The following is a 26,588-nucleotide window of genomic DNA, read 5'->3' on the forward strand; positions in this document are numbered from 1 at the left end:
AATTGAGATTCTTCTTCACTCCCTATCAATAAATTTGTTCAACGAAGTATTTAGTTTTTACCAATTTGGCCACGGCCGTGACGCTGTGCGTCGATATTTGTCCCATTTTACCATTTTGTGTCTCCAGAGGCCAAAAAACATTCCTACCAAAGTTGGTTTATATAGGTCCACGTTTTGGTATAGCCCCCATATAACGCTCCATATAAAGTACGCGTCATTTTAATATATTTTGAATGTAGTCCCATTTGACAACAGAATCGGTTGTAACTTTGTATTTTGTGTTTCCAGAGGCTAAGAAACATTTCCACCGTAAAGTGTTTATATAGGTCTACGTTTTGATATAGCCCCCATAGGACGATATCTCCCGATTTTCGGTATTTTGTAGGTTTTGGCCTCATTATCACACCAAGATGGCTGAAATTTGGTATTTAGTCTTCGTTGGGGGTATAAAACTTTCCCCCAGAAATTTTTAGGTATAGGTCCACTCCATCATATAGCCCCCATAGAACGGTACCTTCCGATTTTCGGTATTTTGAAGGTTGTGGCCACATTAATCCACCGAAATGGCTGAAATTTGTGGTGGAGGGTATAAAAAGTTCGGCCCGACCGAACTTAACGCTTTTCCTACTTGCTTACAATAAAATTGATTTAACGTTATTTTGGGCATTAATAGGCAAAAGTTCATTCATTCTCACTACAGGAAATAATTTTTGAAAAAAATGTCAAAAAGTCATAACCCTAATGTACATAAAATCAGTTTCTGAGTCGATTTATGCATGTCCGTCTGTCTGTCCATGTATTTTTGTAATCAAAGTACAGGTCGCATTTATTGTCAGATTCAAATAAAAATTGGGGAAGGTCTTTTTATTAAGTTTGTTTTTCTGTTTGTAACACATCGAACTAATCATTTGAGACCCGGTAAAGTATATATATTCTTGATCAGGATAAAATTCTAAGACGATCTAACCATGTCCGTCTGTTGAAATCATTCTAGCGCCCGCAATAATTGGGATAGAACCCTAAAATTTTGCACCCTAGTGTATTTTTCCATAGACAGGCCAAGTTTGAACATGGGCTATATACCTAGGTCCACGCCCCATATAACAGTACCACCAGATTTAAGATATTTTGAAGAAGCCGAAATTTTATATTTTAGGTTTTTAATGAACTAGAAACTTCTCCACTAAAAATTGTCAATATAGGTCCACGTGTTGGTATATAATAATTTAATATTTTAGTTACATTTTCCTCCCAAATTGGCTCCAATTTGGCATTTAGAATTTTAAGAGATCAAACAGCGTGTGCACCAAAAATTGCAAAGATAGGCCAACGTTTTGGTATAGGTCCCATATAACGGTATTTCCTGATTGAACGTGTTTTTAGGGTTTTCCATTTTTCGACCGAATTAGCTGAAATTTGACATTTGAGGTTTCCAATGACCAAAAAGCTTCTTTATTTAAAATTGCCAAGATATGTCGACGTTTCCGTATAGCCCCCATATAACGTACATCCAGATTTAAAGTATTTTGAGGCTTTTAGCTACATTTTCTGACCGAATTAGCAGAAATGTGACATTTAAGAATTCCAATGACGAAAAAACTTCTCCACTAAAAATTGCACGTATAGGTCCACGTTTTGATATAGCCCCCATATAACAGTACTGCCGATTTCAGGTATTTTTACGGTTTTAGCCACATTTTCGAAATAGCTATAATATGGGATTTAGGGTTTCCAGTGGTAAAGAAACTTCTCCACGACAATTGTAGACATAAGTCTTTGTTCTGAAATAGCCCCCATATAAAAGTATTGCCTGATTTCAGTTATTTTGAGGTTTTTAGTTACATTTTCAGACCGAATTAGCTATAATTTGGCATTTAGGGTCCCAGTGACCAACAAATGTATCTTCCAAAAACGATGGACATAGGTCCATGTTTTGGTGTAGCCTTCATAAAACGGTACAACCTGATTTCACGTATGTTGACATTTTTAATCACTTTAGCTATAAATTATAGTTTAGAGCTTCCGTATAACGGTACCGCCCGATTTCAAGTATTTTGATATTTTTAGCCATGTTTTTAGACCGAATTAGCTTTAATTTGGCATTGAGGGTTCATAGTGGAGGGTATAAAATGTTCGGCCCGGAACTTAACATTTTTTACTTGTTGTTATTGGCCATATTCTCAAAACAAAATAGTTTATTTTAAAAATCTGAAAATATATATTGTTGTTTCAACCACATACATATTTTGTATCTGTATTTTTGTTCTTAGAATATGATTGCTCCTACAATATCTCTTCTCTGCGTGTATAGATTTGGATATAGCTCCTATATATTTTTTCACAGTGTCGGTTTACTGGTTTAACTTTTGGAAAAGATTCCGGAATCTGGTAGAAATTTCACGACGGGCAAAGTATAGACCAAGAATTGTCGTGCGTACAATTTTTCTGAACCGATATAATCACTTTTCGAACTTAAACTAAGTTTATACGTTCGAGAGTGATCGTGCGATCCAACCCCTACACTGCAAGGAGACTAAATTCACACTTGGATTGGAATAACTATGAACGTAAGAGGCTGTCCAAGTCTGTTCTAAAGCAGACAAAAAGACGGGAAGTGACGATATGCATCTCTTAGGTCCTTTCCGGAATTTAACGCAGGGTAAATATCTGGACAATGGTGGCTTTGCCATGTTTGAAGCCGTATTGGTATTGCCCAATTCTTTCGGTGACCATAGGATTTAGTCTTTCGCACAATATCCCTGACACTATCTTAAAATAATAGGGAGCAGACTTAGTTAGAGTACACAGTCTTATCTCCTCTCATAAGTACGCGTTTTTCCTGCCAAATGGTTCTTTGCATATCCTGATCACACTATATGTATGAGCAGTGATAACGACCTAGTATTTTGAAAGTATAATTGCTATTGCAGTTATAACTGCTACTGCAGTAGGATGTTTTTAGGTGTTGGTTATTAACCCAACGCCCAACCCAAGTTTTCAACTTTATTATTGGTGAAGGCGACGCACATGTTAACCCACTATCTTTAACGTGTTTTAAAGGCAGTCCGCCAGGGGACACCACTGGCAAGTTAAGTCCTGGGATTTCCCCTGTTAACCCCAACGTCACCCAATTATTGATAGCATTATTTGTTATATCCCTCAGCTGACCAGGATATATACACTTTGATACGATCAAAAAAGAGGTTTTGTTCCCAAAGTATATTTGGATAAAATCCGTTTTAGGCAATTCGAAATAGATTTATCCCTAGCCGTCCGTCCGTCTGTCTATCTGGTTGATCGGTCCAGTCCTTTGGGTACCTACTCCATAAAGCTTAAAATTTTTCCAAACGATAACTTTTTTGCTTGATCTAAAATTTGCGCATCGTAATGTTTATTATTATATATTCCAGAAAAAAATCGGTTTCGAATATAGACTACACACACCACACCTTCGGCTATTTTACCCACACAAAATTAAAAATTTTTCGCAAAATTGCATTTTAAGAATCAAATATAAATATTTTCAGTCCATTCCCTAAGGTAGATTCTCTGCAGAAGACCACACATTTGTGATTTAATTCAGTTTAAAGCCACTACTATGATCGTGTTGAAATTTTAACTGTGGGTAGTCATTGTGATCGGTAGTCACGTTTAGGAATATGTTAGTAAGTTTAAATTAATCGATTAGTCGACTTTTCGGTTTGAAAAGTTCAGCCGGAAATGTTTTTTTTCCTCCAATATGCACTAAATACCAAATATCAGCCATTTCGGTGGGTTGTTTTGGTCACAACCTTTAAAATTCCGAAAATCCGAAGTTAACGTTCTATGCGGGCTATTGAGGGCGTGGACCTGTAAGGACAAATTTCTTGGGAAAAGTTTTACACCACCAACGAAGACTAAATACCAAATTTCAGCCATTTCGAAGCAACATCTTTTAAAATACCGAAAATCGGGAGGTACCATTCCATGGGGGCAATATGAAGGCGTAGAGCTATTCTAACAAATTTCAGATAGAAAGTTTTGTACCCACAACCAAGACTATATAACAAATTTCAGCCCTTTCGTTGGAATATTGAAGCCACAACCTTCAAAATACCGAAAATTAGGATGTACGGACTATATGATGTACGGATGTACGGCTATATATATATGTATGTAGGGGCTATATGAGGGCGTGGACTTATAGCGACAAATTTTGAGGTGATAGTCTAAATACAAAATTTCAGCCATTTCGAAGGAATATTGGAGACACAACTTTCCAAATACCGCAAATCGAGATATGATGTACGGATGTACGGCTATATATATGTATGTAGGCGCTATATGAGGGCGTGGACTTATAGCGACAAATTTTGAGGTGATAGTCTAAATACAAAATTTTAGCCATTTCGAAGGAATATTGGAGACACAACTTTCCAAATACCGCAAATCGAGATGTACCGTTCTATGGGGCTTCATGAAGGCGTTGATCATTTGCAATACGAAACATCTTGGGTTTAATAGAAACTTCTATACCAAATTACCAAGCTCTATCTTAAAAATTGCGAGCTGTATCTTGACTTCGATATACGGACGTACATAGTTATATCGACTTTGAATTTTACCCTGATCAAGAATAAATACATATGCATTTTATAGGGTCTCCGATGAATATTTCGATGTGTTACAAACAGAATGACACATATAATTATACCCTCCATATTATGATATTGGATATAAAAAGATTGAAGACGATCAAAAATCGATTTTAGTCGAGTTTGATTATAATCAAAAGTTGAAAAATTCAAGCTTTTATATAAAGGTAATAGTGGAAAGATCAAAAAGTCGACTTTTCAGTTGAAGGTAAAAATCGAAATATCGAAAAGTCGACCTTAGACTTCGATTACGCATCTTTAGTTATGATCACAGGGAGTACTATTACTAGAGTACTTTAAATTAGTTTTAAATTTTTGCAATCCAAATATACAAATATTATTTTGTAACGGAAATAAAATTTCACTGCGTGACGTAAAGGCCTGGGTACATAAGCTGCCTCGACTGATTGCCTTGCTTTCCTGCTTCATTTCTGACATAACAAAAATAAAAGAATAAAGAAGGCCGAGCCAATTTCGAACTATGTTGCCCTTTTCTCTTTTATTCTTTTATCTGGAGCAAGCAGGCGAGGCAGCTTATGTACTCAGCCCTAAAGTATTTTCACAAAAGCGGTATAGTGGTTTCTAGACCTCAACATTTAAAAATGTCTTGTTTATACTTTTGGTTATTATTATTTAAGGTAAAAGGAATATATTTCATATACAGTTGTATTATTATGGAATCATTTATTTTAAGGTTATTTTTCATTAAACAGTTATTTCGTAATATTTTGCTGATTTCAACTTTTTCATGAGTACATAAGAAAGAAGCAAGAATTTCGTTGGTCCATAATTTTTGTTATATAGCGAGGTCAAAGAAAAAACCTAAGCGGGTAATATCCCTTTCTATGAATACTGACAATAATTAAATGCCGTTTGCGACTAATGTAGATTTTGTCGAAATAATTATGCCTATGACTGTATATGCAAATGTTGGAGGAAAATATATGTATCTTTATTCACATATCATAAAGTTAAACTTTCTGGTAAGTTCTCGGTCTGTTTTGAAATTTTCATGGCATGTTCATCGTTTACTCTGTAGGGTATCAAATAATCGAATCGAAACTGCTTGTCTTACTTGCCCTTGATTTTTTTATCCCGTGAACTTCTTTTCTTCCTTTCTATGATTTTCATTTTTTTTCACATAATCCCACATTTAAGTTATGACACTTCCTTTCGTCCTACCACAAACACACACCAAGAAGATATGACACTTTATTTCCGTACCACCCTTATACTAAAAATATTATTTCCATGCACCGACACAACACACAAACAATTCACACTCGTGCCGAAAACACAAAGTGTGTCACTAACACCACCAGCGGGGAGATTTCTATGCTAAACTGAATCAGCCAAAAATGTTTTACTGATACCCCCAGGGTTGTAACAAACAACCACAAGAACAAGAACTCAAACATGTGGCAGAACGTTCCTGCACAACTATACATACGTACAACCATACATAAGAAGGCATTTGTTGTTGTCGCAACTTTAAGATTTACGAGTGTTCATAAAGTCACGCCACTTAATTGCAATTCGAGTGCTAGATATTCCCATTCATAAGGATATACACACGGAGAAGAAGTGTGAGGCATAGAGTGGCGGCATAATGCATACAAACAGACCAAAACATACATGCGATTTATGCCACACACAGAGAGACTCAAATCCATAAGTATGTTTGTATGTAGTTATTCTTAAAATATTGCAAGGGCAAACCGTTTAAATTTGTCTCTTCAATTTAAGCGTTAAAGGACAAAAGGGGACCAAATAAAATAACTTGCACACTTCTTTAACAAAAAAATAATATTTGAAATGAAAACAAAAACATAAAACAACATAAATTATTAGTTTTTGTTGTTGTTATTATTATGATTGTTATTATTTGTATTGCCTTCTGTGTGTGAGTTGAATCAAAATAACAAATTTGTCTGTTTTTGAAGGACACGTGCCATTCATATGTCATGCCAGCCACCGGGAGTTGGTCGGCCATACTGCAATATAATATTGCAGTTATGTTGCAAACGCCCTTACAATTTTTGTTGTATTTTAAGGGTAGAGTCTGAAATTCGAAAATTGAGATGATTGGTATGTTGTGTTGTTATAATTGCTCATGTTTTGAAAATTAGTTTCGCAAATATTACATTCAATATTTTTCACAAGGCTTTTCAAAAATTTTAAATATTTTTTAAAAGAAGGAAAATAGATCAGAGCTCTAGCCCTACATATAGTAGGCCTGTGAATGGTAACCTCTCAACCCCCTAACCAACAATATTTATTTCCTTAACGTTTAATTTTTCCCAAGTTTAAATAAAAGTTTTCTTTAAATTTAATCCATACCACATTTAAAGTTATTATTCAAGTATTTTTTATTTGTCCGGGTAGAGTAGGTTTTTTCTGGTTTTTATTTATTGTTGGCTTGTGAATCAACATCAATTTCCTTCCTGCCAGCCTGCCGGATTTTCCATGCAATTTTTGTCCAGCGGACAAGGAAGAAAAACTGGTTGATTTGTTAGGCCTCCCTCCAATGGCAAAATATGCGCTTGTACATGGTTGATGTCTGCTTCTTGGCTGAGCTACTAGGTTTTAGCTCTATTTTTAGTTGCTGATTTCAAGTCTTTTGCAATGTTTTCTTTTTCGTACTTTCTAATATTATTTTCTGTGCCAAATTATTATGTTTTCCCGAAGATACTGCCATTGCACGATGGGGCCAATGACAGGTTTTCGAGGCAACAAATCACTGGGGCAAGCTAGACCTTCCAAATTTTGTACAGATGTTTACAATGGGGTTAGAAACTGATATGCCAAAATTTGGTTCTTATCGGTTCATATATACATATAGCTGCCGTATATATGTTCGCCCGATTTCAAGCAATTGATGGACCAAACACGCAAATTCTGCCCAATTTTTATGCGATTTGGAAAATACCACGGAATTAGGACTACAAATAAGTTTGCCAAGTTATATTGAAATCGGTTCAGATTTTGATATTGCTCCCATATATATTTTCGCCCGATTTTAGGTATTTGGTGCACCAATCCCGCTATGTATGTCCAATCTTGATGAAATTTGAAATGTGTGACGGATTTTGGTCTAGAAACATTTTTGGTTGAAATCGGTTCAGAATTGGATATAGCTCCCATATATATGTTTGCCCGATTTCAGGAAAATGAATGACCAAGCATGCAAATTCCATCAAATTACAATAAAATTTGGAAAATGTTACGGAATTCGGACTACAAATAAGTTTGTCAAGTTATATTGAAATCGGTTCAGATATAGAAATAGCTCCCCTATATACATATGTTCCAATTTCATGGTTTTGTCTGTGGTTTGTTATAAGTTAATAAAAAAAGGTTCCAAATTTAGTAAAAATCGGCTAAGATTCCGCCACAAAGGCCAAAGTTTGCGATATCTTTGAAATTATATATTATTATTATTATATACGTCTATTAAATTTTTCCAAAAACCAATTGGTAACATTAATGGGTTTCCGATTATTCGCCAACCAAAACATAAAAATGTCCATATTTTTAAGTATTACGACATCTGAAATCAGATTTTTATGAAAAGGCCCAGATAGGCGCAGCTAATTTTTTCACAAAATGATAGTACACATTAATACCTTTCACCACATATATATAATATCCTAGATCTACCTAGATCTCAAAAGTTATACTCCAGAGAACACATGGATAACAAAGCAAAATACTCCAAAAAGACATAACATCTTAACTCAAAAATACATTTACCACACATAACATTTTTATTATTTGTTAACACTATCTTATTTTACATACCCATTGAAGAGCTTTCCATGTTTAAAAAATATAAAAATGTTGAAATGTTCTTTTTGGCGCCTAAATTGCTTTCACTACTTATTTATAATGAATGTCGGAAAATGATGCATAAGAAAATATGTCACCATTGCCAGATCAGTATGTCGCTATGTGATGTTACCAGATTGATTTATTTTTTTATTTTTAGTGATTCAGAGTGTTGGCAATCGAAATCCGTTATCATTTTTTTTCAAATTGTTCACATCAAAAATTGACTTTTTGCCTCGAAAACCTGCTATTGGCCCCATCGTGCATTGCTCCCGTTATTGTGATTGGGTGTGTGTGTGTGTTTGTCTAAACCAGTAATTTTTTTCTCTTCGTCGGTGTACGTGCACGAAAATGTTGATAGGATATGCCTTGGAATATATATTTTATTCATGAATGACAGACGCTGAGACAGACAAATGCACAAACACAAATTCTATTTGGAAAATTAAATGGTCAAAAACAGCAACAGAGGTATTTTTAAACAAGTTGTTTTTTTATTGTGGAATATAGAATACATTAAGAATGGAGATGAATGTGGAATTTTAGTGACCGATATATGTACAATTTGGATGGAAATACATTGGAGTAGCTAGGCTATTTTCGTGAATTTGTTAACGGCAAGGATAAATATTTCGAGTCCAATGGTCGTCGTGAACTTTATTACCTTTCTATTTTTGTTGTCTTCGGTCACTTGGACAGATACTAACTCTACTACTTATCCCACCGTTTAAAAATACTAAAGTGCTCATTTATGTCTTGGACCCAATTTCAGCTTGCTAGCGCTCGAAATTCTACTTGTTATAACACCCACCATAATATGGAGGGTATAATTAAATTCCTCATTCCGTTTGTAATACATCGAAATATTCGTCGGAGACTCTTTAAAGTATATACATACATTAGAGTGACCAAAAAAAAAAAACATTTTTTTGGATTCCCTACCCCACAAATTTGTTTCCATTTGTTCCAAAAACTTTATATATGAAATTATATGGCGATCGGTTAAAGTTAACCCGTGCGAACCTAGCGATCTTTGTTTTCATAGCAATTTGTATGGCGCCAAAGGTGAATTTTCAAGAAAATGTTCTAAATTCCACAATTATGGTCCGATCGATAAAAGCATTTTACCATTGCTGTGGCTAAAAAACGAACCCTAGAAAAAATTGTGCAAATCTAATCGGATTTTGATATAGTCCGATTGTAGGAATTTTGAGCCCTATATATAGCTGTATCGAAATCTGATCCGATTTTCACATTTTTTGTAGCATTCGTTTTTTAGCCACACCAGTGAACAGTCAGACCATTTAGGTATTTTGAGATTGTGGTCTCCAAATCAGGGGGCTATATCAAAACGGGGACCTATAACAACAAATTTTCCTTATTAAATTTGTTGTTATAGGTCCACGTTTTGATATAGCCCCCATGGAACGGTACCTCCGGATTATCTGTATTTTGAAGGTTGTGGTCTTAATATTGCACCGAAATGGCTAAAATTTGGTATTTAGTTTCCGTTTGCTTATACAACTTTTCACCTGAAATTTGTCGGTACAGGTCCACGTCTTTATTTAACCCACATATGGCGGTGCCTCCCAATCGTCGGTATTTTGAAGGCAGTGGCCTTAATATCCCTCGGAAATGGCTGAGATTTGGTATTTAGTCTCCTTTGAGGGTTTGAAATTTTCCGCCTGAAATTTGTCGGTGTAAATCCACGTCTTCATGTAGTCCCCATAGAACGATACCTCCGGATTTTCGGTATTTTGAAGGTTGTGGCCTTAATATTGCAACGAAATAGCTGACATTTGGTATTTAGTCTCCGTTGAGGGTTTGAAATTTTCCGCCTGAAATTTGTCGGTGTACATCCACGTCTTCATATACTCCCCATAGAACGGTACGTTCGGATTTTCTGTATTTTGAAAGTAAAGATCTCAATATCCTTCCGAAATGGCTGAGATTTGGTATGTAGTCTTTGTTAGATGCATAAAACTTTCCACCTGAAATTTGTCGGTATAGGTCCACGTTTTCATATAGCCCCCCATTGAAGGCTATCTACCAATTTTCGGTATTTTGAAGATTGTTGTCTGAAAATCCCACCGAAATGACTGGAATTTAGTACTTAGTCTTCGTTGGATGTATACAATTTTCCTTATGAAATTTGTTGTTATGGGTCCACGTCTTCATATAGCCCCCGTAGAACGGTACCTCCGGATTTTCGGTATTTTGAAGGGTGTGGCCTCAATATCCCTCCAAAATGGCTGAAATTTATTTAGTGTTCGTTGAAGGTAAAAAACTTTCCACCTGAAATTTGTCGGTATAGGTCCGCGTCTCTATATAGCTCCCATAGAACGGTACCTCCCGATCTTCCTTATTTTGAAGGATGTAGCCTCAATATCCCACCGACATGGCTAAAATATGGATTTTAGTCTTTGTTGGGCGTATAACACTTTTCATCTTTTCATCCGATATAGGTCAACGTCTTCATATAGCTCCCATAGAACGGTACCTCCCGATCTTCCGTATTTTGAAGGTAGTGGCCTATATATCCCACCAAAATGGCTAAAATTTGGTTTTTAGTCTTTGTTGGGGGTATAAAACATTTCCCCTGAAATTTGTCAGTATATGTAGGTCTACATCTTAATATAACGGAACCTTCGGATTTTCGGTATTTTGAAGGCTGTGGGCTCCTTATCCCAACGAAATAGCTGAAATTTTGTGTTTAGTCTTCGTTGGTGGCATAACACTTTCCATCTGAAAATACCGATATAGGTCAACGTCTTCATATAGCCCCCATAAAACGGTACCTCCCGATCTTCCGTATTTTGAAGTTAAAGGCCTCAATATCTCACCAAAATGGCTAAAATTTGGTTTTTAGTCTTTGTTGGGGGTACAAAACATTCCCTCTAAAATTAGTTAGTATAGACCTACGCCTTCATATAGCCCCCTAGAACGGTACCTTCCAATTTTCGTCATTTTGAAGGCTGTGGCCTCAATATTGCACCGAAATGGCTGAAATTTGGTATTTAATCTTTCTTAGGTGTATGCAACTTTCCAAATGAAATTTTGTGGAATAGGTTTATGTCTTTATATAGCCCCCATAGAACGGTACCTCCCAATCTTCGGTATTTTGAAGAATGTGGTCTCAATATTCCACCCAAGTGGCTGAAATTTGGTTTTTAATTTTTGTTGGTGGTGCTATAACATTTCCATCCTCATATTTGTCATATTCATATAAACCTCATAGAACCATACCTCCAGAATTTCGGCATTTTGAAGGCTGTGGCTTCAATGTTGTGGCCTCAATATCCCACCGAAATGGCTGAAATTTGGTATTTAGTCTTCTTTGGGGTAGACAGATTTCCACCTAGAATTTGTCGGCATAGGATTACGTCTTTAATTGGTATCCATAGAACGGTACCTCCGGATTTTCTGTATTTTGAAGGCTTTACCCACAATATCCCTCTGAAATGGATGAGATTTGATATTTGGTCTATGGGATTTCCGTATTTTGTAGGGTGTGGCCTGAATATTTGGTACTTAGCCTTCTTTAAGGGTATGAAAATATATAACTGAAAGTTGTCTGTATAGGTCCAAACTCCATCTAGGGCATCAAAAAACTCCATCGAGGGCATCAAAATCTATAAAATATAGAAAATTTTACATAATTGCTGAAATTCTGCTCAGTATCGGCTAAACTATTGGGAGTTGAACCAAGTAACCTTTTGCAAAAATCTTCGAAATAAAGTTCTCAACAATTCTTTAGAACATTCTGAAACTCTAAAATGCTTACTTCATGTTGTTTCACCGGTATTTTGCATCATATCTTTTACAACACGTATTTCCAACACAGTTCACACCAACAGTTTATTCTCGCATTTCGGATTTCACTACTTTATTGACATTTTTATTAAATAGTCGTTGAAAATGTACTGAAAACAACTGCATAGAGGCATTTTACAACAATGACATGTTCCGAAGAGTTGTGTATTACATTCCAGGAAATATTTTTCCAAAAGGAAATATTCAGAAAAAATTAACGGTACGTGCGAAATGTATAAAAATTGTGGAATTTTTGCATATATTTTGAAATTTGAGGCAATAAATGCAGTTTTTCGAGTTCATTATTTCTCCAAATTTTTTATTCTTGTCCTTATCTACAAATTTGCTTCAGAGATCAGACGAAGATTCTTATTGGTTTCAGAGATATAGCCCCGAATTTCTTTAAAAACTCAATATTTAACCATGTTATATGGGGCCATAAAATCCGAGCTGGATCTGACACAACAAAACCCAAAACCTTGCCGTTTGGGTCTGTACTTTCAAAAAATCCTGAGTTCGAATTGTTTGCACATTATTTTCGGTAACTCGTGGTGGATTGTACAAAAACTTCGGTCAGGTTGAATTAAACATCATTCATATTTGTTAATTTTGTCCTTGGACGCATGGCCTGCAGTCACAATTTCAAAATTAAATATTTAATATGGCCTTAATCAGGACGGCCATATCTCTAAAAGCTTCTAAGAAATGTAAACTACTTCTACATATTCAAGTCCATACCAAAGCCCCACCGTATATTTTTATTGTCATTTAAAATATTTAATATTCTCTACATGATTTTCAAATGCTCCCCTTATTTCAGCAAATATTTTTCTACATGACACTGTATATCATAGAGACACATAGATGGCATGGTAGCGTCATTATTTATTGCTGCAAAGCCAAAAACATTTAAGTAGGCTTAATACAACCACAAAGACTTTACACAACTTCCTTTAAGAGGGACATTTCATGTGTAAAAGTTGTGGCTGAGAACGAAAGCATTGGTGGTGAAAAGTCAATGGTCTTAAAGGCTTTTGGCCCATAAATAGGTAGATTTGTATTTGTTGTGGAAATTCTACAGTCAAAGACACTGCCAAATGTGTCATATAAGTGGTAGTAGTTAGGAATAGTGTGCGGTAATATTCGTAGTTAAAATAAAATAAATGGGGTGCTACTAATTTAATTGCAATAATGATATTTGTTAAATAGCAAGATAAACAAGAGAGAGAGAGAGAGAAGGAAAATGTATTCTCAGAAGAAGTTAAAAGGAAAAACATGATGAAGAAAATCTAAAAACTTTTAACATGAATTAGTGACTGAAGTTACCTCAGAATCATATAGGTTCCGAAATAATGTGCAGTATTGTTAAGGATTCGATTCTCAGGCCAGGAAACATCAAATTATTAACGTTGGCAAAATACCCCTCAGTGTAATGTTGACGACATTTTCTGAGTATCTCAGCCATGTAAAACTTCTTTAAAAGTGGTGTCTTAAGACATACCGTTCGAACTCGGTGATAAACATTAGGTCCTATGGCAGTGAACTAATATGAACCTGGGTTCAGTCATTCATACGAAAGATGCCTCCCTTGTCCCTTTTGGGATTTTTGTAGAGCAATTATATATCGTCACCTTTAATGACAAAAGTCGTAATTAACGATTAAACGTTATCAAATGAAAAACTGTTTTATGGAATATTAATCTTATGAAGGCGAGTATATGGCATATTACACTGGTCAACACGACTTTTGTTTAAACCGAAGTTTTTGTTGTTTATAAATGAAATCGGCGAGTTATTTTCAATCCGGTCGAGGTTTTTCTCCATCAGCTCTTGTTCTTGAGATGTAACTCAAAATCGGTTTATACGAGTTTTTCCCATAATTTCGTTATTTCCGGATACAAACAAATATTTTTTTGTGGGGTTTTCGACACTAATATATTAAGGAGATGTTGTACGTTCGATACAAACAGTATTTGAAATAATTATAGTGAATATATATCAAAAAATATAGAAAACATACCACGGACCTAGTAAAAATTGCATATTTTGAGTACTTTAAGCTGTGATTACGTCATCGGGGGAAGTCATAGGATCTTCATATGGCATTCCGGATATGCTTAGGGTGTCTACTATATGGTCCAGTATTCAAATATATAATATAAAGTTCATAGCGCCCATGATTCGGTCATAACCTAAAAATCATCATGAAGAATGCTAAGGAAAAGTAAATGATATCTCTTTAGGAGTCTTCATGACGATTTTTAGGTTATGGCCGAATCATGGGCGCTATAAACTGTATATTATATATTTGAATACTGGACTATATAGTAGACATCCTAAGCATATTCCGTATTGCATATGAAGATCCTATGACTTCGCCCGATGACGTAATCACAGCTTAAAGTACTCAAAATATGCAATTTTTATAAGGTCCGTCGTATGTTTTCTAATTTTTTTGCATGTATATTCACCATAATTATTTCAAAAACTGTTTGTATCGAACGTACAACATCTCCTTAATATATTAGTGCCGAAAAACCCACAAAAAAGGTTGTTTGTATCCGGAAATAACAAAATTCTGGGTAAAACTTGTAAAAACCGATTTTGAGTTATATCTCAAGAACAAGAGTTGATGGAGAAAAACCGCGTCCGGATTTGAAAATAACTCGCCGATTTCATTTAGAAACAACAACAACTTCGGTTGAAACATTCAACTTTTTCAATTTTGTTGAGCAGTGTTATCAATCATATACGAATGGGAGGGAGTAAGTAATGAAACCAAAACCGTGGAAACGCTTGGTTTTGAGATCCGTCATTACAAATCGGTAATGTCAGCCCATTTTCCGAAATGCATTTTCTTGAATAGAATCATTATTATTTAACGTAGAATCTTGAAAGTTTACAAGAGCACGTACTTTAGTCTTATGTATTAAAAAAAACATTGTTCCACAAACAAGGGAGACTTCTCTCATATCAATGAGTGCACCCCGATTCATATTTAGCTCAATGATATGGGACCTACTGTTTATCGCCAAGTCCGAACGGCGTGTCTTAAGACACCACTTATGTCTTCAATAAAAAAATTTGACTTTTTTTGGAGATATGACTTCGGGCATTTATGGTGACGATATTATTATTTATGGTGACGATATTAAATAAAAAAAATACAAACCAAAGTTGGAAACATTTTTACCGGAACTCAGTCCTAATGGACTGCTTATGGAGTGCATGCAGAAATCTCAACTGGTGATGGGAAGACAATATAAGAGCCACTTTAGCAGATGAAGCAAGAACTTTTCAGTTTGGTTTAAACGGAGAGAGGAGGAAACAAACGCATTAGCGATTGAATTTAATGAAGAATTTTCATAATGTTTGTTTATGTAATATTGTTAATATTCATATTTCACACAAAAAATACATTTATTTACTCTGGGAAATTTTGCAATGGCTTGCATTTTTATTGCTTCTTTGAACTGATTAAAAACACATTCTGAAAAGTGCGTTTAAATCACAGCATCAAAACACATGCTTTGGATGCAAATTGGATAGCATCCTATTCTACTCTAAAGGCTTAGTTGTAATGCGATGCCAAAGGGTTGGTTAAAATGCAGTGCAAATGGAGTGCACCTTTCGGTAGTCATGCTCTTGTAAAAGTCATGAGTGGAAATTCATAATTTGATGCATTCCAAATAGGTTGTTCATATGATTTAATTGCATCTTTGGAGGGAAATTTTTTGCAGGGAAATAATGGGTTTGATAGTACTTTTAAGTAGTCGCAACTACTTACAGAATCCCCAACTAACCCAAAATTTTAACAAGGGCCACTGGAAGTGGTAAAATTAGCTAAAAAATATATTTTTAGAACAGTTTAAGTGAAATTTGTTTTCAATTTCAACTACACACTTCATATTATTATTTTATTCCGCTCTCTGCTGGATTTGATCATGCGAACTTCTGATTTATAGCAAACCAAACTACAAACTGTGCCACGCGAACGAACTAAGGGTTGTTTAAACGCTGATCACCATGAACTGTTAACAAAAAACTCGCGTACCGACGGTGAGCGTTGATCGCACAACCCTTGGATTTGTAGTCCGACACTCTACTAAGTAGTGAAGTAAGTAGTTTTAACTTTTTAAATTACTTTGTAATGGGTTACATAATGACTAACGGATACGAATTTTTGCTGGGCACTGGTGTTTTAAAATCTCCTACAGACGGTTTGCTCAACTTTTTTCACGATTTTTCCATCACGAAGTGCACAATATGCATTTTGATTTGAAAATTGTCATAATACGAGGGGAACTAGAAAATTCTCTGTCCTTAAGTCGTAAAGACGCCATATGGTCAGTTTTGTCGATGAAACAGGCGACCATTTGCTTCGAAGTGCTTTTTCCATGAACAATTTTCGTTGGATTTGGCTCACTATTGAGGACCCTCACGGTCAGATCAATTGTGAATTTTCGGCGTTCCCCAAACTACGGCCGGGCCGAACTTTTTATACCCTTCACCACGAACTGTATTGAAGTGAATATGAACAATTAGTTTAATTTCGTTTATGAAACTACTAGACTCTGCCTTTATTGCAGGAGTAATACATATGTACATATATCTCAACTGATAATACTCCCTTCAAAACAGCTGATATGGGGCGAAATTTTTGTTCTTTCCAAAACATGGACCAATATTTACAATTTTCAGAATTAAACGAAACCTTGGTATTCTGGATTAGGATAGCTAACAACAACGGGAGTAGCGTTCTATGGAGGCTGTATAAAACGTTGACCTGTTCCGATAAATTTCTGGAGGAAAGCTTCGTAACAGCGAAGTCTAAATACCAAATTTTATTTATTCCCGTGGAATAATGCGGCTTAAACTTTCAAAATACCGAAAATTGGGAGGGACCTTTCTATGGGGGCTATATAAAAACATTGAACAATACCGGAAAATTTCAGGTGAAAAGTTTTATACCACCAACGGAGACTAAATATATAAAACTTTATCGGTTTCGATAGGATATTGATGACACAATCCTCAAAATACCGAAAATCGGGAAGTACGCTTCTATGGGGGTTATTTGAAGAAATTGGCTTATACTGATAATACTCTTCTGCAATATTTTATACACCCATGGCAGTTTAAATACTAAATTTCAGTCATATCCGTGGTATATTGAGGTCACAACTTTCAAAATACCGTAAATGGGAAGGTACGGTCCTATGGGGGCTATTTGAGGACGTCGACCTATACCGGCACATTTCGGTTGGAATGTTTCATATCCCTATCAAAAACTTAATACCAAATATCAGCTATTTTGGTGGGGAACGAAGACTAACTACCAAATGTCAGTCATTTCGATGGGATACTGAGCAGCAACTTTCAACATACCGAAAATCGGGAGGTACCGTCCTATGGGGGATATATGTAGACATGTACCTATACCGACAATTTCAGATGGAAAATTTTGCACCCCCATCTAACACTGAATACCAAATATCACTATGGGGGCTATATGAAGACATGGACCTATACCGACAAATTTCAGGTGGAAAGTTTTATACCCTCAACGAAGGCTAAGCACCGACGTGCAGTCATTTCGGTGTTATAATGAGGCTAAAACCTTCAATATACCGAAATTTGGGATATACCGTTCTATGGGGGTACATCTAAATTCTGAGGGAAATGTTTGTAGCCCAGAAAATACTAAATACCAAATTTTAGCCACTTCAGTGGAATAATGAGGCTAAATCCTTCAAAATACCGAAAATCGGGCGGTACCAATCTATGGGAGCTACAAATATAAAGACGTTGACCTATATCGACCAATTTCAGGTGGAAAGTTTAATGCCCTCAACAAAGACTATATACCAAATTTTAGCCATTTCGGTGTTATAATGAGGCTAAACCCTTCAAAAAACGAAAATTGAGATGTACCGTTCCATGGGGTATACATCAAAACGTGGACCGATACCGATACATTTCTGGGAGAAAGTTTTGCATCCCAAAGGAGTATGAAATATCAAATTTCAGCTATTTTGGTAGGATAATATAGCTAAAACGTTTAAAAATACCAAAAATTGGGAGATATCGTCCTATGGTGGCTATATGAAAGCATGGAGCTATACCTAAAATCGGGAGATATTGTCCTAGTTGGGCTATATAAAACGTGGACCTATATAAACATTTTATGGTAGGACTGTTTTTTAGCCTCTGGAAACACAAAATACAAAGTTACAACCGATTCTGTGGTCAAATGGGACTAATACATTCAAGATATATTAAATTGACGCGTACTATATATGGCGCGTTATATGGAGGCTATATAAAAATGTTGTTTAGCCTCTGGAGACGCAAAATACCAAATTACAACCTAATCAGTGGTAAAATGTGACAAATATTTTAAAAATACCTTAAAACGACGACGCGTCACTTTATATGGGGGCTATACGAAAACGTGGACCTACATAGCCCGCCCAAAAGCCCAAAAGTCCTACGTACATATAATATATTTTACCAAAATTTCATCCACCTACTTCAATCCGTTCGGACGCTAGAGTGATTTCCACAGACGGACAGACGGACGAACATGTCTATATCGATGTAGAATTGCACGCTGATCAAGAATATATATAGTTTGCGGGGTCTACAATGATTATTTCGAGTAGTTACAAACGGAATGGCAAACTTAATATACCCCCCATTTTATGGTGGAGGGTAAAACTTTTGAAATATTACATGACCTCTCTTTTGTCTCTTTAAAAAATAAACATGATTAAAAATATGGTCATTTATTACAGTTTTAACCCCTTTTTCCCTACCTAAAATATTTACGATTTTATTTTCATTTATCTGTTCTGGGTCTTGTGTAGACCTGAAATAGTTGAAAGAAATTGAAAATACCAAATAACTCTCAAATTCATATAAGCAATTAGCCCAACCAACGAGAGGGTTTTAGCATTTGTTTTTATTGAAAGTATTTTCCAATTTATATTCTTCTGTTTTTTTTTTAATTCCTTACATACATACATATGCTATTATGTACATGTGTAGACATTTCTGCTTGAGTGGTCACAGTAAGATATGAAAAACAAATATGTTAACATCTTGAAAAATGTAGATTATTGCAATATTGGTTTTCATACAAGACCATCAATGTCACCTATACATATGAACCCATGTTAGTAATCGCCATTAAGTAACCCCAGGACAACAGATACTTCTTCATATTGGCTACCCTTATTTCCATTTAATACTTTTATCCCTAAACAAACGAAAACGAAAGAAATGTCAATAACAATTTCTTACAGCTGCATAACTCATTCAAGGATTTTATGAATTTTCAATTTTCTTCTTTTCGGTTTTTTATTCTTACAGGTCAGCGGCATGAGTGAGTGAATATTTTAAAATCAACCTTCCCCCTTTTTGCCGAAGGAAATGTATAAAATGTCAAATACCCTTTTCACAAAAGGGGAAAAAAACAAAAACATATTGAATTACAAAAAATTTTTGATAGCAAATATTTCCATAACGATGGAAAAGCCATCAGCATACTACATACCTCTTTCTAAAATGTCAAATATTTGTTCATATCTGAAAATGTAATCAAATCCTAAGGAAGCCACAATCACTCACCACAGTTGTTAGCCTGGGAATCACTCGAACAAGACAAATGAAATTCTTGAGTAAGAAATATTTAAAATAGTGAAATGCCTCAGTTTGATAATAAACCTCAAAGACGAATATCCATCACTGTCCAAATATCCAATAAATTCCAAGCAACGTCAAAACCACAGTCCCCAGTAGCGTCACCAACACCAATACAAACACTAGCAACGTGTCTGTCGCCACCACCAATACCACAATATGACCACAAAACGAGCCACAACTTATGGCCATCATACCCAACATCAACAGCGGCGTCCACCTGACGTCGAAGAGGCCCTATCATCTATGTTGTGGACACCATATGAGCGTGCCTCCATCACGGATACCTCTTCGGATGATGAAGATGAACTATTGAATCGTCATCAACAGCTGAGAAAATCCAAAAGTCAATATGATTATACCAGCATACCTACAATACCACCGTCACCTACACTTACGCCAACACCGCTGATGCTGCCAGCCACAAATCTAGTGGCCTATATACCGACACCAACACATCAAGTTGTAACACTGCCGCCGGGCGTAGCAACAAGTACCTATTATGCGGCCACTGCCGAAGATATATGTGATGCGTCTGTAACTACACCGTTAGTGCCTTTGTCCAGTCTTATTTTGGATGCCGGTAACGGTCATTTAACTACCATGGCTGCGGCCGATGAGCTACTGGCCAGTTCTAATTCCACCGTTATTGCGGTGGCTGTCAATGATGCACACACCACTTGCTATCCTCCCACTCCTGCTCCCCTTCCTCCACTGCATACTTCTAATGAGAGTACATTAGCAAACGACATGAGTTCCTCATTTACAGCATCGTTAGAAAATCATAAAAATCGTTTTTCTTTTGCCTCCTATGGTCGCATAACGGGTCTAAACAAATGGTGGCCCTCCTCTCACTCATCAAATAGTAATGGAATAACAGCTACAGCTACCTCGTCGCCACCAATATCATCATCAGCAGCATCACCATTAGATGAAGCTGCGGTGTTGAGCCCATCTGGTATTGGCTCATCAACAGCCTCAACTGCCTTGGCCAAGTCTACCAGACCAGCTGAGCCCAAAGAACCACCCTCCTATGATTCGTTGTATTCCAAGGCACAACAACGACAGCAACGACGACAACAACGTCGAGCTGCTACCACAACATCGCGTCATGGCAAACATTTGAATATTTTCAAGCCGGTACTGGAGACATTAAAAGCAAATGTGTCAACAATTACACAGGGTCGTTTTGCCAGCATATCATCATCGTCCTCCTCATCGTCGTCGGCGTTTTTGTCGCGACAGGATAATTGCAGCAGTAGTAGTAGTCGACGACGAAATCCAAATACAAGTTACAACCATGGCAATCATAATATCCGCCACAGCGATATCAACAACAGCCTTGGCCATGTTAATAATCCTTGTAGCAGTAACACTTGTGCGGATGATGGTGATAGCAGCAGCCCCGGCAACGAAACACATTTGGTTCATTCATTTACAGATGATTTTCTAACCGAGGTAAGTTTATTACCATCGTTTCTTTTCTTGTTGTTGTTTCTTTTCTGTTTTGGTACATTTTTATTTTCATTCTCTACATTATGGTTGGAGCGAGCGAGCATATGGAAAATGTATGTTATTGGAAAATATTACATGGTGAGTTTGGTAGGTAATTTAATGGTTTGGCGAGGGATTAGCGGAAAATTCCATAATATCTTAAGCTTCGTACTGTGATTTTGTATTCAAAAATGAAATTAAACCACCCACCGCTGTGTGAATTTCCTTCTTCGTTTATTATGTACGGAGGTTTAAATGGCTTAATGCTTGGAAAAAATTATACGACCATTAGGGACTTTAATAAACATATATATTTTTTTGTTTTTAGATCAACCAAATCGCTGTTGGTATGTTATGAATAAATAAAAAAAATAATTATTGTTAGATAGACATGATTAAAATTATGCCTCAGACCTTATTTGTGAGATTTCATTTGCACACAAATTCCAGATTTTGGATGCACTAGGAGACGTGAACCTCTTATTCGGCTGTTTTGCAGTATTCTGTTCTCCAACAGGGAGTGTTCTGTGAGGCTGAGTGTTCATATAGCTGTTTTGCTTTTCCGAAGTTTATACTTCTTATTCAGATAGTTCCAAAGTTATGATATCTCTGTGTGTATTTTCCTGTAGACTGAGTGCTCAAAGCACTACAATTGACTAGAAATGGCAAATTTTGCACCCAAATGTTTTTTCCGTAGGCAGGTGAAGCTCAAAGATGGGCTACCACCCGATTTAAAGTATTTTGAGCCTTTTAGTCGAACTAGTTGTGGTCACGAAACTTCTCCACCAAAAATCGTTAACTTTGGTCCATGTTTTGATATAGCCCCCATATAGTAAATCCTCCCAATTTTCAGTACTTTGAGGATTCTTCTTAAAATTTTAAATCGAACTAGCTTTAATTTGACATTTGAGATGTTCAGTGGTTCAACCAAGATAGGTTCACACTTTGATAATGTCGCATAGCTGGTACCTCTCACCTCCTTGAACATATTTTTTACATTAGATAATACAGGCATTGGGTGTATCCGTGGTCGAACAATTTTTGCACCTAAAATTGTGGACAGAAAAGGAAACTAATTACTCCAGTTTAATTAAGATTATTTTATGGTGGAGGGTATAAAAAATTCGGCACACCCAGCGCCTAGCCGCTGTTACATACATCAGTCGAAAATTCAGGGCCATTCGTTCATACACCTCCTGCACAAAAGCACAAAGCTATTGCCTTTTGTGTAGTTGAGTTCAGGTTGTGATTATCTTCCCATGTTCTTTCCATTAAAATATTGACCGCTTAGTGGCATACGTGGATACACCTTTTAACCGCACAACATATCAAATATTGCATTACCTGCTTACTTAAGTACCCTGGCTTCGGAACAATACATTAGGTCGGGTAGTATCAGTGTTTTGTGTAGTGCAATTTTTGTTTCACGAGAGCCGGCTTTGTTTTGTTAACTGATACTTAGTACAAAGTAACATCTGTTTGCCAATATTACTCGCCTCCTTACTTCTTGGAGCAGTGGCAAGCACGTCCGCCATGTACTAAAAAGGTCTGCAGTTCAATCCCTTACCAGAGTATCAACAGTTTTGGTAGTGGCAAATCCCCTCAGAGTAATGTTGGCTTGCATTTCCCGAGTATTTCATCCATGAAAAACTTCTCTACAAATTGCGTCGTAAGACACGCCGTTCGGGCTTCGCTCACAGTCGGCTCACACTCGTTGATATGTGAGAAGTCTCCCTTGTCCCTTCGGGGATGTTGTGGGAAAAGGATCTGGCGATTCGGTCCATAAATTTGGCCTTCGTAATATTTTGTGAAAATATAGTTTAATTTCAAAGATAAGCCATATCGGTCCACTCCTTCAGGTACCTCCCCCACAAAAGTTCAAAGATGTTCGGAAAAATTTTGCGCACTATAACTCATGAAGGGAGTGACCGATTTGGTCCATACGTTACACTTCGTAATATATGTATCTACCAGATATAGATCATATCCGAATATGGACTGTATTTGTCCACTCCTTCGGGTACCTCCCACACACAATTTCGGATAAATTCACTTTAATACCTGCTCTCGGGGATAAAATCTATATCAGGGGCAAGTCCATACTTCTTGAGAAAACAGCCCGAAAAGTGTAAAAAATCCCTATGACACCATATGTAGTGGCTGGAGCGCATGACAACTCTCGAAGCTTTGAGCTTTAATCCCAGTCCATATTTTTGTCGGGAAGTTCATACGCCCAAAACCCCCCTAAATACATACGTTTTTTCGAGAAAAAAGTATTTTAATTCACACAGGCTGAGGGTATATATCTGTCGGCAAAGCCGACTAATACTTTTTTACTTGTTATATATTATTTTTATTTATTATTCATTATACCTACCCTCAGCCTTTAGGGTAAAGGGTATATCAGGAATATTGTCAATTATTTCATAATCCATTTCAGAAAAAAAGGATACTTTTTTTCGCGCTACATCAACAATTTTTGATATGCATGTTAAGAAAAAAATTGCCAGTACGAATCTGGTCGCGAGCCAATTTATGGTTGTTGCGGACAAAAGTTATGGCGCTTTTATTTCGCTTTTTAAGAAAGAAAATATTATAAAAACGCTAATTATTTTAATGAGCACAATTGTTACAAAAAAGTTCTCTCGAAGTGACTTCAGCGAGTAGATTGCATAATACCTGCAAAATGTTACACAGAATTCGCGGAATGTACATAAAATTGATAAATTATTGAATATATGTCAACTTTTTTCAAAATGAAGGCCAATTTAGTGGTCATAAAATTACATAAAAATTTGTTGTGGATCTAAACTTCACGGCGAATCAAATGAGACTACAATCGTACAGATTAATTTTATAGTTTTGATGTTACAGCCAAAATAAGCACATATTTTGGTAAAAAAAAGAATTTTTTATTTGACAAAATATTTTTATACCCTACACCACTATGTGGGGAGGGTATTATAAGTTGGTTTTGGCCAAAAAGTTTGTAACGCATCGAAATAATGGTCGTAGACCCATACTTATATATACCAAAATGAATGTCTCGACGAGCTGAGTCGATCTGGCTATGTGTGTCCGTCCGTCAGTCCGTCCGTCCGTCCGTCAGTCCGTCCGTCCGTCCGTCTGTCCGTCTGTCCATCTAAACCTTGTAATCACGCTACAGGTCGCAATTTTGATCGGATCGTCACGAAATTTTGTATGTTGATGGGGGTCCCGGAGGGGAAGAAGCCTATTGATTTTGGTGATGGTCGGATAATATTTAGGGGTCGGAATGCGCAAAAAACTTATGTGGATAAAAAGACAACGTTTTTTTCCAAAGCGAACATCTCAGGTTCTATATGGGGTATACTAAAAGCAAAACCTGACTATGAAAGTAAAAAATATCACCTTTCTAATGATGTAAAGTAGGTTCTGGTAGGTGATCAAACAACGAAGATATTACAATAGTAGCAAATAAAACCCAAATTTTCATTTTTGCGATTATAATTATTTTGACGAATATCACAGCTTTGGTTGAAAACTTTCCAAAAACAAAGCCTGACTATGAAAGTAGAAGATCCCATCTTTACAATGATGCAAACTAGGTCGGCGTAGGTAACCAAATAACGGAGATATCGCAATAGTCGGTAATACATCCCATTTTTCTATTTTTTTTTGGAAATCACGCTACAGGTCGCAATTTTGATCGGATCGTCACGAAAATTTGAGGGTTAATGGGGGTCTCACAGATGAAGAAGCCTATTGATTTTGGTGATGGTCGGGTAATATTTAGGGGTCGTAATGGGCAAAAAACTTATTTGGAGAAAAGTCAACATTTTATTTCAAAGCCAACATCTCTGTTTCTTTAGGAGGTATATCAAAAGCAAAACTTGGCAAGGAAAGTAGAAAATATCACCTTTACAACGGTGTAAAACAGGTTGTCGTGGGTGGTCAAATAGCAAAGATATGGCAATAGCCGATAATGCATCCCATTTTCCGATTTTTTTGTAATCACGCTACTGGTCGCAATTTTGATCGGATGGTCACGAAATTTTGGGGGTTAATGGGGGTCCCAAAAAGAAAGAAGCCTATTGATTTTGATGATGGTCGGATAATATTCAGGGGTCGGAGTGGGCAAACACTTATTTGGAGAAAGGTCAACGTTTTATTTCAAAGCCAATATCTCTGTTTTTTAAGAGGTATATCAAAAGCAGAACCTGGCAAGGAAAGTAGAAAATATCACCTTTACAACGATGTAAAGTAGGTTGTCGTAGCTACTCAAACAACAGAGATATCGCAATAGTCGGTAATGCATCCCATTTTCCGATTTGTTTGTAATCACGCTACAGGTCGCAATTTTAATCGGATCGTCACGATTTTTTTTGGGAGTTGATGCGGGTCCCACATAGGAAGAAGCCTATTGATTTTGGTGATAGCCGGATAATATTTAGGGGTCGGAATGGGGAAAAACTCATTTGGAGACAAATTCAAAGTTTTATTCTTTGTGAATATATTGGCTTCTAGTAGGGGTATTCCAACGACAAAGCCTGTCAATGGAAGAAGAAAATATTACCTTTACATTGGTGTAAAGCAGGTTGGCGAAGGTGATCAAACAAGGGAGGTATCACAATAGTCGGTTATGCATCCAATTCTTCCATTTTTTTGAAATCAAGCTACAGGTTGTAATTTTGATGGGATGGTCACGAAATTTTGGTTGCTTATGGGGGTCCCAGGGACAAAGAGGCATATTATTTTTGGTGGTAGTCGGTTTATATTCCCTAAAAAAATGTTTACCAGTGAAAAGCTTATGCACAGGGGTAGTGGTGTAGGGTATCACATGGTCGGCCCCGTCCCGACTATAGCCTTTGCTCACTTGTTTTTGTTTTATATTGTGCAATGTTCCTATTATTTTATTTACCTTAGGCTTTAGATTTTATAAATGAGGGAAGCAGATTAGTGTCTCTAAAAATGTAACATAGGTACTGTCGTATCTATTTTTTATGGTGGGACATTCGTTGGGTCTGCGTTCTTCCTGTAAGATACTGCTAACGAGCTGATGCATTCATCTTATCAGCTCGTCAACTCCGGTCTTTTACTGCTCAACTGGCCCAGTCTTATTATTTGTAGCCATAA

At 36.4% G+C, this 26,588-nt stretch overlaps 1 protein-coding gene across 2 annotated transcripts in view; it reads left to right on the forward strand.

Annotated features, from left to right (window-relative positions):
- The window catches only part of LOC141405268 (uncharacterized), a 335,745-nt gene that overhangs the window by 21,793 nt on the left and 287,364 nt on the right, over positions 1-26,588 (forward strand). For both annotated transcript variants that reach the window (XM_073989384.1, XM_073989385.1), the window contains exon 2: positions 19,650-21,437. In XM_073989384.1, coding sequence (XP_073845485.1) covers positions 20,139-21,437 — 1,299 coding nt within the window. In that variant the 5' untranslated portion in view covers positions 19,650-20,138. The remainder of the gene's footprint in view (positions 1-19,649; positions 21,438-26,588) is intronic.

Source organism: Musca autumnalis, unplaced genomic scaffold (assembly GCF_047663935.1).
Source record: "Musca autumnalis isolate F117 unplaced genomic scaffold, ASM4766393v1 scaffold_5, whole genome shotgun sequence".
Taxonomy (NCBI): Eukaryota; Metazoa; Arthropoda; class Insecta; order Diptera; family Muscidae; genus Musca; species Musca autumnalis.